The sequence below is a fragment of the Zea mays genome, chromosome 7, assembly GCF_902167145.1.
Source record: "Zea mays cultivar B73 chromosome 7, Zm-B73-REFERENCE-NAM-5.0, whole genome shotgun sequence".
In the NCBI taxonomy this organism is placed as follows: domain Eukaryota; kingdom Viridiplantae; phylum Streptophyta; class Magnoliopsida; order Poales; family Poaceae; genus Zea; species Zea mays.
In genome coordinates, this window is record NC_050102.1 from 44,108,252 (window position 1) to 44,120,222 (window position 11,971).

Consider the following 11,971-nt stretch of genomic DNA (forward strand, 5'->3'; position numbering starts at 1 on the left):
CCGTTTGAAATATATGCGATTCCAAATTGGGATCCAAAATATCTACGATTTTCCTGTAAAAAAGAAAAAAAAAAGGGCAATATCCCGTCTCCCTGATCTTCCGCCGCCCTCCCCTATTGATTTTTGTTCGCCTGGGCCTTATCTGGTCGCGTCGCTATCTCTATCTCTATCTCCTTATCTCTTCCCCGCGCGCTCCTCCTCCTTTCTCCGAAACGAGCGTCTCTCCCATGGCTTCCCTGCGCGCTAGCCGCTGCGCGCCCGGGTCCTGCTCCTCCCTCTTCCCTGGCCTCCGCGCCCTGGCCCCTCTGCTCGCTCGGTGCCCATCTCCTACGGCGCCTGGCCAGAGCTCCCTGCTCGGTTCCTCCTGCGTCGCACCCAGCTCCCTCCTCTCAAGCTCTATGCGCGCGCGCCCATATCCCCTGCTCCTGCGCATCGCGGCTTCCCTTCCGCCGAGCCTCGCATCTCCATGGCACGGACATCTGCGTCCTCCATCTCCTCCTTCCCTAGCAGGTGCCCATCGTCCGTGGTTGGGCCGCTCCAGCGCCGGTCGTCGCTGACCGAGCCATGGAGTTTGTACTTGTGCTCGGCCACCACTTCGCCCCAGCCGCTGTGGGGTTTGGTCATCAGCAGGGTGCTGCCGTGGGCACATGCCTCCCTCCTTGAGCACCAACCGGAGTTCGGGTCGTCAGCCGCCGTGCTGCTTGGCTTCCTGCACCACATGTCCAGCCATCGATGTCTACTTGTTCGGTGGTCGCATCTCGCGCTAGTACTTGCCCAAGTCACCGTCGTCGCCTAGCTCGGCCTCAGCTCTGTCCCTGCGGCGCTCCAGCTCGCTGGCGCTTGGTTTCTAGCTCGGCCTTGCCATCCCCCGCGCGCGCCCCATTTTTCATGGCACTCGGCCGCGCAGAGTCTTCATCCGCCATGGCAAGTTCCTCGCTGCCACAGTTGTCTGATGTTTGGCCCGCGCCGTCCTTGCTCCTCTCGACCAGCTGCTTGCGTGTGCTGCGCGACCTCGCGTCCGAGATGGGCGCGCGAATGACACAAGGAAGACGCTGCGTATGCTTGTGTCCGAGCTCGTCCAGCCATGACCTCGTCGAACCGCGAAGCTCCCTCGCCGTGCGCTCTGACATCAGCTGCCGCCGATTCCGCCATTGAGTTCACGAGCGCTCCTTGCTCTGTTCGTTTTGTCGTGGGCAATTTCTCCATGCTTCAAATCCGTGCTGCTCGCCCCGCGTGCTCTCTCTCCTCATCCATCGGGTTTTGGCGTGTTCGTGTTTGCCATCGAGTCGTCGAACCCGTCATCCCCTGCTCGACTCCCAAGCAAACCCCCTGATCCGCGTCCTGCTCACCGTCGACTCTCAGCACCACAAGCTCATTTTCCCTTGTGCACATCCCCATAAACCCTGTCTCATCACTCGTGTGCGTTATCGATCTCGTCATCGTTTCGTACATCCTCAAGAAATACAAAGCGTCGGGTGAAGACGAAGCTAGCAGTGTGATATTCACCAAGTGCTCGACAAAAAGCTCGAATAAGTCGTCGATCGTCAGCCTCGTCTACGCCAAAGATCCGAGAAGATTAGGCACAGAAGGAAATAAATCAGTACGCGACCGGAGAATTCTCGATGTGGATGAAGATGAAGCGTGATTCGACGCAGCACTCACCCTATTTTCGGTGAAATGCTGAGCTGAAAGGCGTCGTCGATTTCATGATTTCAAGTCGGATTTAATTGATGGTAAGTTGATTCGTTATTCCAGTCAACTATGTACATAAATAGATTAAATATAATTGTTGGTCGCGATAATTGTTATTAATTTAGCATATGTATATTGTGATGTTCGATCTAGATGAATCGGTAAATCAAGTTAATTAAGATACACAGTTTAAAGAGTTAATTAGATTGTTTCTATAACTATTTTAAGTCATTGGCATTTAATAATAGCGAGTCCATGTTTTACTAGACCTCTGAAATATATTTTACTAAAAATGATAGTGTGTGTTTATAATTTATTCTTGCTTGATAATAAAATTAGATGTGATTGAACAGGAGAAATACGTGTGCTGTAATTAGTATGTATAGTTTATTATTTTGTGATTATTGCGCGTAGTCGTATGTCGATAACTAGTATTTTCGTATGAAATTGTACAACACCTAGTCGCTAAGTGTTTAATTCTCTATCGCGTAGCACTATTTAGGTTTGTGATATTTCTGTCTATATGCATTCATGTGCATAATGCATTTCATTCAGGTACGTGAATTAACCACGTGAGGCAGAGAATCAGAATTGAGTCGACCACAAGATGGTGCTGATGAACGGAACTGAAGATAGACAGACGAAACATGTATCAGAACAAAAGATGGTTGTCAAGTGATCGACGTCTAACAAACACTAACCTAGTGTTATCCAGGCAAGCCCCGGTGCATTTGCCACCTCCTTGCTGTTTTAAAATCTTTATCACCTTATTTGATGCATTAGGTGATAAGAGTTGTGTGCTAAACAATTGATGCACTTCCTTCCTTGGAAAATTGATTACCCTTCCTTGATACCCTTTTTGAAAAGAATTTTGTGATGCTTAGACTTGCTTTAGCAAACAAAAATGTTTTGTTTTAAAATAAAAAGGTGATGCTTCACAGTGGATGGGTATTTTTACAAAAATAAAACTTGATGGTGGATCCATCATGGCCATGATGGGTTCAACATCGGAAAAGATGTACCTCTGCCAGGTATCAGACTTTGGGTTGAAAATAATAAAGCTGAGACCGGGCGGTTGACTTGCACGAGAAGGGTCTCGGTGTAGTGTCTCCGTCTGAGTCGATTAAGGACCGTCTCGATGTAGGCCTGATGATCGAGGACCTTTTAACTGGTCACATGCCTCATCATGGGTAAGCTTTGCCTCGGGCAGACTAATACCAGAATAGGACAACACGCAATGGGAGTGGAGAGATGGCGAGAGTAGCGTGTACCCTCCGTGGCAAGAGGCTGGACGGTGGTGTATTTGTGCTCTCGGTTGGCGTGAACCCGATCTGGTCTTAAGAACCCCAGTGGTGAGTTGACATATGCAAGGGTTAAGTGCTACATGTCATGTGATCAAAGATCCCTAGCTGGGTATTAATCGATTCGGATCGTCGTTACTTCTCGGACATGAAGACTTGGTCACTGACTTACACGTAGCATTCCAGTGAACTTAAAGGGTTGATAAAAGACGGCTAGTGCAGGTCAAGTGATTGAACTAGGGTAGAAAGAACTCTAGATGTAGGTAATTTTACTTAACCTGACAAGTAAAAATGGATTTTTAAGGATCCACTTTTAGTAAGCATTTTTGCAAAACAGAGTCTTTGATACTTGATCAGCCTTACCTTGACTCCCTCAAACCAGCATATCCTTGTGAGTCTTTTCTTTAGTCGGGTAAGTCTTGCTGAGTACTTGCGTACTTAGGGTTTTATTCCCATTGTTGCTGCAGGTTACGAGTCACTTGATTGTGATTGATGTTAAGCGCCAGTGGGCACGGCCTTCTTTTAAGTCTAAGTAACTCTTCTATACTTCTTATTGAGGATGGTCACTTGAGCTAGCAAATATTCAAAACTACAAATAATTTATAACACTTCAAAGTTATTTCTTTGAATCACTTTTGTAATCACTCCGATCATGTACATTGTAAACTTGATGTAACTTGTAAAGTTTGGTAATAAGATTTCCGTTGCAAAATGTTGTTGTGTGGTTTGTGTTTACTTAATCCTGCGGTCCTGGTTGTAAGTGGTTTATCCGAGTTCCTTGGTGCACTCGGACAGATCTTGTTAAGTTATCTGGTGCACATGCATAGCCGTCTGAGGTCTTTGAGACAAGGGCAGGTGCATGTGGGCCCAATAACTTTGGAGGTTCTGCCACAGCTGGTATCGGAGCAGGATTAAGTATATACGGTCACATACGTATTTTCAAAACAAAAGTTTTGGTTTTGAAAAACTCATTTTCAACTAAACACATTGTTTGGCTTTGAAAAACTATAATGCTAGCCCTAAATTAAGGACTATTAGGTGGCTTATTTAAAAACTGCTAACCCACAACCGGGGGTATTGCATACATGTGTATTGTTATTTTGAGGCCATTCTGTTTTGAATGGATCGATGCTCAGGTAAGGTGAGATGTGAGAGCATGACCGAACAAACGTCTGTCTAGGGAAGAATATAAAAAGCGCTTGACTATATACATGTTCTACATATGTATATATGAATGCTGCAATGTGGAGTATTTACTTTTCTGGGAATTCAGTACCCCATGGATGTGTATGGGTATACAGACATGGGAATACTGAGAAGTGTAATGTACTTGCAACGATGCACCTACGCTCAGGTAAGAAGGTGAGTTACCATAATGAGTTGCCTTATGGTTAAAGTGTGGCAACGGTGCCTATGCGTGGCTCGGTGCTTAATGAAGAGCTGGCCTCCATATAGCAATATATGGAGTATAAACTGTGATAAACTGTCATGTGTGAATTGCATCATGGGAAAATTGGGCTGTGATGGAATCTTCTGGAGGTACACTAACCTCGAAAACGTATGTATAGCTGACGACTAGCAAAATACCGTGAGAGCCGTAAGTATGCCACCGATATAGAACGTTATTGCCACATTATGTTGGCAAAATCAGTGAGGACGAATAAGACGAGCATGCATCCTTATTGTTGCATTATGTTTGTCACCTATACATCCAAAATGCTTCTCTCATCTTTATTCCAGTAACCAGTGATTGTGGATAATGTGTTGTAATATTGTATTATGAACTGCGACGAAATAGCTGTCCTCCGTTCTTTAGGTAATATATTTAGATGTTATACGAGTTTGCTCTTGCACTTGATGTGCCGATAGAAGGTTGTTGACTTGTTTGCCTAAACCCGAAGTTAGGCTATATCTTGTTTAGTGAACCATGACCGCTTAGACAAACTTTTTGTTGGACATAAGATGCACACGAACTTAGACTAAGAATCTCGAGTCTATATTCTTGACAATTAGTTGTAACTCTTTTATGGTCCTACTTCCAACCAAAATCATGCCTTTGTTTAGTTGGTGCAAGCTGATGTGCCTTATCCAGTTTTCCTGTTTTTAAGGATCGTTATGTTGTTTTATCAACCTAACCTAGGAAAGTCATGCCAGATCATTTTCCTTAATTTGATGCCTTTGGTTTCCTCATATCTATCGAAGGCATACCAACTTAATCCTATGATTGTTTTCCCTTCGTATGTAATCAGATAATAATCCTTGACCTTGTAATCTCTGCGATGGGCATAGAAATATGCTTGGGGCTGAATTAACAGTCTCCCATCGTACTCCCTTCATTAACAAGTTTAGGTTATGGCCATACCTTGTCCGTTTCATCGGGCCATGATCTATTTGGCTCTATACTTGTAACTATTCTTACAGGTGGAGTATCTCTTTGTATATTGTCATCCTTGCTCAATCCAGTTGTGTGGTGCGAGATTTCTTATTGGATACGTCTGGTAATGGTGTTGTGACTAAAACCGATGGTGCCGCGACGAAACCGAGGGCCTCCTGTGGACAATCGACACATGGTTGTGCTCCTTGGCACGCGCTGGTATCACAGTTAGTAGTCATAATCCATTATGAGACTATATCGATATGTTATCTCTCCACAAATTTTTCTTACCACGTGAGATTCATTATTGGTGCTAGTTCGGTGGTGGTGTCATGATTAAGGACTTATGGTGCCGCAGCGAAACTGAGAGCCCCTTGTGAATGTACACGTAAGGTTCTGCTGCTTGGCGCATGCTGGTATCGAGGTCTCTAGTCCTGATCCATTGTGAAACTACACTGATGTGTGATCTTCCGTTGACTCCTTCCTTGAAACAATTTCGGTGTTGTTTGTCGAGGTGACCAAGCAACATCTATCAGCTCTGTTGGGTCAAAAGGGCATACCCCTTTCATGTGTGGTCTCTTTTCCTTGACTTTGATGGTGACTTCAAACATACACGTTCCCTTTGCATCCTTTGTGTAAAGTTGAAGCCTTGAAGCTTTTTAGTGTTGAGAGACAACTAATTAGTCCTTCTACTAAAAAATCAATTCCCCTGCTGCTGAGATGCAGGAGTTGTTCACGCTCTCTGAATTAATCCATGTATTCCCTAACCAAGTCAGTTCATCTCGCATGAAGAAACAGATGAACAACCTGACCAAATGGATTTCTACCCAAGTGCATGATCTCCTGTTAACCAAAGTGAACTCTCAACCCTTGGCTTACCGATGGTACTGCGAGGACCTACTCAATGTCAACGTTAGTCCAACAAGTTGGTTTTACTAACTTGTAGCTACATTGTGAACAAAGGTTGAGTTTAGAGATCGTTTTATCGAGTTGTCTAAACTCACTTTGGGTCAACCCATCTTAAGGAAGTGTTTATAGGAATCGAGATTAAGTAGGCCAGTAACCCCCTAATCATCGCTCTAGTCATGCCTCGATCACCTCACGTATGGTTTTCCGACGTGTGTGATCAAGTCGAGCCATGATTATGTAGGATTACGGGGAGGCTACACTAGCGCAAAAAACAAAATTTTCAACCCCATAATACCAAGAACTACTGCGGTTATAGGTCACGGAATTACCACTAGACGCGCAGAGCAGCGGAAGACGTCTCGATGTAGACGAACGCGTCGAGCAGTGTCGTGCAGTCGCCGGCGTTCTTCACGTCCTCGCACGGTTCGTCCAAGTGCTCCAGATGCAGCACCTCCGAGGTATCCACACGTACAGGGAGGAAGCGCCGCGTACCGAACTGCTAGGTTCGCGACGGCGGCTTGGCGAGGGCGAGAGGTGGGCGGCGGCTATTAGTTCGCAGGTGGCGAATTAGGTTATCTCTTAACCGCGCCCCCGCCCCTCATTATATAGGCGTTATGGTGGGCTTCTGACGCCGAGGCCCATCATTAACCCTAAAGCCCAGTCTAATTTCGGATCTAATCCGAATTAGGCTTCCTTCCCCTTAAGTGTGTGACCCTATAGGTTCACGTACAAATAGACATAGGCCGAGTACTCTTACTTGGCCCAATAATTGACAGCGGCCTCTAGCAAGACATGTCAACTCCTATGTGTACGTAAAGATCATATCAGACGAACCATTGCGACAATACGTACATGATGTTCCCTTTGTCTCACGATATTTGGTCTGGCTCTAAGCTGACCTCTCTTTCTCGATACTGTGAATTGGAATCCTTTCAATGGTTAACTCTTAACCCTAGCACGGCCATGCATTTCTTGATCCAATCACTCGAGGGGCCCAGAGATATCTCTCTCACAAAGAGAGGGACAAATTCCATCTTGACTGACCATGCCTCATAGCATGCTTCCTGACAAACCCAAAACTACCTTTATAACTACCCAGTTACGGGATAGCGTTTGATAGTCCCTAAGTAAGTCAATTCACATCTTGAGAACATGCGATAATCTCAGGTCTAAGGATACAGTATTCATGTTGCAAGAAGAGAACTATATTACAATATCTCACGTTGGGTCGGTCCAGCCTCATGTCATACATGCGCCCACATTATTAGTTTAACATCTCCATGTTCATGACTTGTGAAATGTAGTCATCAACTAATACATGTGCTAGTCATCGACTCTGACTAGGGACATCATTTAGAATAACCATATAAGTAAAGAATCTCACAAACAATTCACATAATTGCTAATCAATACAAGGTGCCTTCCATGGATATTCAATTAAGCAATATATATCATGGATACAAAGAAATATGCTCATCTCTATGATTCTCTAGGGCATATTTCTAACAGATTAGTGATGGATAAAATGGACTGGTTGCAAGGTCCGCAATCTACAGATCCCTTCCCTGGTGATTTTCTCGAATCTATATCACCTTTCATGAACTTGGATTCTCTGGCTAACACGAGTTAACCGTGATGTTATTTGACATTCACACTCGTCTCGTGTGCTATGCACTTATTGTGACCACTTGTTGGTAAACCTCTTTCTGTGTGTTTTACCCAAGAGGTTGCATTTGGTTTTGTTTGGGTAAAGTCGCGTATTTACCGCTCGCCCAACAGACTCAAATAATACAGTATCATCAGAAAAGCAAACTGCACACATGGAACCTTATGTGTTCTTCCGGCAGACATCGTCTCTATTGGTAGACATTTCTAAATTAGCCTAAGGTGATACATGTTATGTCCATTAGAGAAACGACATCCTGAGACACTCATCTTTGCTTGGAGCTGTCTTACGATTACCGCTGATATGGACATGGGATTACCTGCTTCTCCACTCTTAAAAGTCTTTCGCTCCGAATCTCGGGACGAGATTCTTTTAAGGATGAGGGTTGTAACACCCCTGGTGTTTATAATCCTCTCGACAACGAGTATGGATTTAAGCACGTAATATCAGTGGATAAAACGGATGCTAAATTTTAATCATCTTCGCCTATCGCGATTTTAATATCGCATCTATTTCGTTTGTCGCGAGTTCGACATCGTTTTTATCTATCTGGGCTCTTCCTAAATTTTCGTGATGTTCGGAACATAATTGTTCCAAAAATCGATGCATCTGGTGATTATTTAAAATTCATCGCTCGCGCGAATATAAATTTGTAAGCCCGACTCACTCGGATGATTTTTATCCCGGGCTAATTAATTTGAACTCGACGACTAAAATGTTCGGGGTAAAATAATTCGAATCACGCGAAATCTTGCGAGAGGTTACGACCCAATTTATCCTTCAGCACGCTGTTTTGGCGACGAAAACGAGTGTACATTAGCGGATCGGGTTTCGGCTAATTTCGGTCGAATCACGCCGAACAAATTATCAGTGCCGAAATCAGTTTATTTCGGTCTGTCGTTTCTCACCCGGATCCAAATCTTCAGATATAAGTAATTGGGAAATAAGTTGGCCCGCTAAATTTGGAGAATGAAATGTGTATTCGGGTAGCGTGTCGACCCAGTATACATCGCTAATAATCCAACCGTTTGAAATATCTGCGATTTCAAATCGGGATCCAAAATATCTACAATTTTCTTGTAAAAAAAGAAAGAAAATTAAAAACAAGGGAAATATCCCATCTCCTTGATCTTCCGCCACCCTCCCCTATTGATTTTTGTTCGCCTGGGCCTTATCTGGTCGTGTCGCTATCTCTATCTCTCTCTCCTTATCTCTTCCCCGCGCGCTCCTCCTCCTTTCTCCGAAACGAGCGTCTCTCCCATGGCTTCCCTACGCGCTAGCCGCTGCGCGCCCGGGTCCTGCTCCTCCCTCTTCTCTGGCCTCCGCGCCCTAGCCCCTCTGCTCGCTCGGCGCCCATCTCCTACGGCGCCTGGCCGAAGCTCCCTGCTCAGTTCCTCCTGCGCCGCGCCCAGCTCCCTCCTCTCAAGCTCTGTGTGCGCGCGCCCATATCCCCTGCTCCTGCGCGTCGCAACTTCCCTTCCGTCGAGCCCTGCATCTCCATGGCACGGACGTCTGCGTCCTCCATCTCCTCCTTCCCCAGCAGGTGCCCATCGTCCCCGACCTCGCGTGGTTGGGCCGCTCCAGCGCCGGTCGTCGCTTACCGAGCCATGGAGTTTGTACTTGTGCTCGACCACCACTTCGCCCCAGCCGCTGTGGGGTTTGGTCATCAGCAGGGTGCTGCTGTGGGCACATGCCTCCCTCCTCGAGCACCAATCGGAGTTCGGGTCGTCAGCCGCTGTGCTGCTCAGCTTCCTGCTGCACATGTTCGGCCCATCAATGTCTACTTATTCGGTGGTCGCATCTCGCGCTAGTACTTGCCCAAGTCACCGCCGTCGCCCAGCTTGGCCTCTGCTCTGTCCCTGCGGCGCTCCAGCTCGTCGGCGCTTGGTTTCCAGCTCGGCCTTGCCATCCCCCGCGCGCGCCCCATTTTTCATGGCACTCGGCAGCGCAGAGTCTTCATCAGCCATGGCGAGTTCCTCGCTGCCACGGCTGTCCGGTGTTTGGCCCGCGCCGTCCCTGCTCCTCTCGGCGACTCGGCCAGCTGCTTGCGTGTGCTGCGCGACCTCGCGTCCGAGATGGGCGCGTGAATGACGTGAGGAAGACGCTGCATATGCTTGTGTCCGAGCTCGTCCGGCCACAACCTCGTCGAACCGCGAAGCTCCCTCGTCGTGCGCTCTGACATCGGCTGCCGCCGATTCTGCCATTGAGTTCACGAGTGCTCCTTGCTCTGTTCGTTTCGCCATGGGCAATTTCTCCACGCTTTAAATCCATGCTGCTCGCCCCGCATGCGCTCGCTCCGATGTTCGCGTTTGTCGTCGAGTCGTCGAACCCGTCATCCCCTGCTCGACTCCCAAGCAAACCCCCTGATCCGCGTCCTGCTCGCCGTCGACTCTCGGCACCACAAGCTCATTTTCCCTTGTTCACATCCCCCACAGACCCTGTCTCATCACGCATGTGCGTTATCGATCTCGTCGTCGTTTCGTACATCCTCAAGAAATACAAAGAGTCGGGTGAAGACGAAGCTAGCAGCGTGATATTCACCAAGTGCTCGACAAAAAGCTCGAACAAGTCGTCGATCGTCATCCTCGTCTACGCCAAAGATCCGAGAAGATTAGGCGCAGAAGGAAATAAATTAGTACGCGGCCGGAGAATTCTCGATGTGGATGAAGATGAAGCGCGATTCGACGCAGCACTCGCCCTATTTTCGGTGAAATACTGAGCTGAAAGGTGGCGTCAATTTCGTGATTTCAAGTCGGATTTAATTGATGGTAAGTTGATTCGTTATTCCAGTCAACTAGGTATATAAATAGATTAAATAGAATTGTTGGTCGCGATAATTATTATTAATTTATCATAAGTATATTGTGACGTTCGATCTAGATGAATCGATAAATCAAGTTAATTAAGATACTGTTGGGCCTATGCTTCGTCGTCGAAGGTCTTATAGGAAGAAGCGGTCTTCGGCTGAAGCTGTTTGTATAAGATGGCCGAAGGTTCCTCTTCGTGAAGCTTCGGCATTACAAACCGACTTAAAGATAGAATGACCTTTTAGTCCATAAAGGTCTGAGTCAATGTTGTAAGCTTTTATAAGGGGCATACTTGTAATTCCTCACAGGCTGCGTCCTGTGTCTATAAATAGTGAACAGTATTCCTTTACTGTTCACGCATTCTGGTAATTGTAATCGCATCTTCTGGAATCCAACCTTTGCCAAGGCAGAGGTATTATTGTATTCAATGATTCAATATATTAAGTAAATATAATATAATTCGTCTATGATTTATTTACTCCTTTTATACCTCTTATTTTATGTTGTTTTACAATATCTATTGAAATTTTATTACGAAGACTTGAGCTTCGTAATTTTACTCTCATCAACCTTCGTCCAAGGCCCATTACCCTCAAGGGAATAATGTTTCACGGACGAAGGACGTTAACATTTAACACTTTATGTTGCCTTGTTCTTAATTCATAGCACTTGAGAACAAGTCCCCAACATTGGCGCCCACCTCCGGTGAACTCACTTCCACTTTTTGAGCTGATGGCTTCGTTCAACGACCAAGCTGGAGCTGCTTCGGACCCGAAGCTGGTGCTCCCGATCACAGGTGGTTCGTCCTCAGAGCCAGCTAACAAGAAACAAAAGAAGGAAGCACAGAGAAGGGTACAGCATGTTGGGGTGCAAGGACCCTTCATCAAGTCAAGATGGTCTCACATTCCTATTACCTTCTCCCAAGAGGACCTTCAGCTCAAGGATTACCCACACAACGATGCCATGGTTATCTCTTGTGTTATCAAAGGATTTCTGGTCCACAATGTCTTGGTTGACACAGGCAGTGCAGCTGATATCATATTTGCTAAGGCCTTCAGACAAATGCAAGAGCCAGAAGATAAGATTCATGATGCTACACATCCTCTCTATGGCTTCGGAGGAAGACAGATTGTAGCACTGGGCAAGATCACCATGTCAGTGACCTTCGGGTTCATCAACAACACCAGAACTGAGCAAGTTGTGTTTGACATTGTTGACATGG

General features: G+C 46.2%; 1 protein-coding gene and 1 pseudogene across 1 annotated transcript; both read left to right on the forward strand.

The window, feature by feature from the left end:
* The first annotated feature begins 227 nt into the window (after positions 1 to 227).
* LOC109941235 (uncharacterized) lies at positions 228 to 1,039 on the forward strand (annotated as a pseudogene).
* Positions 1,040 to 9,182: 8,143 nt separating this feature from the next.
* On the forward strand, positions 9,183 to 10,851 carry LOC100383107 (uncharacterized). The gene has a single exon (NM_001175777.1). It carries the CDS (start codon positions 9,203 to 9,205, stop codon positions 10,031 to 10,033), a length of 831 nt encoding a protein of 276 aa, NP_001169248.1. The 5' UTR covers positions 9,183 to 9,202; the 3' UTR covers positions 10,034 to 10,851.
* The last annotated feature ends 1,120 nt before the right edge of the window (positions 10,852 to 11,971 follow it).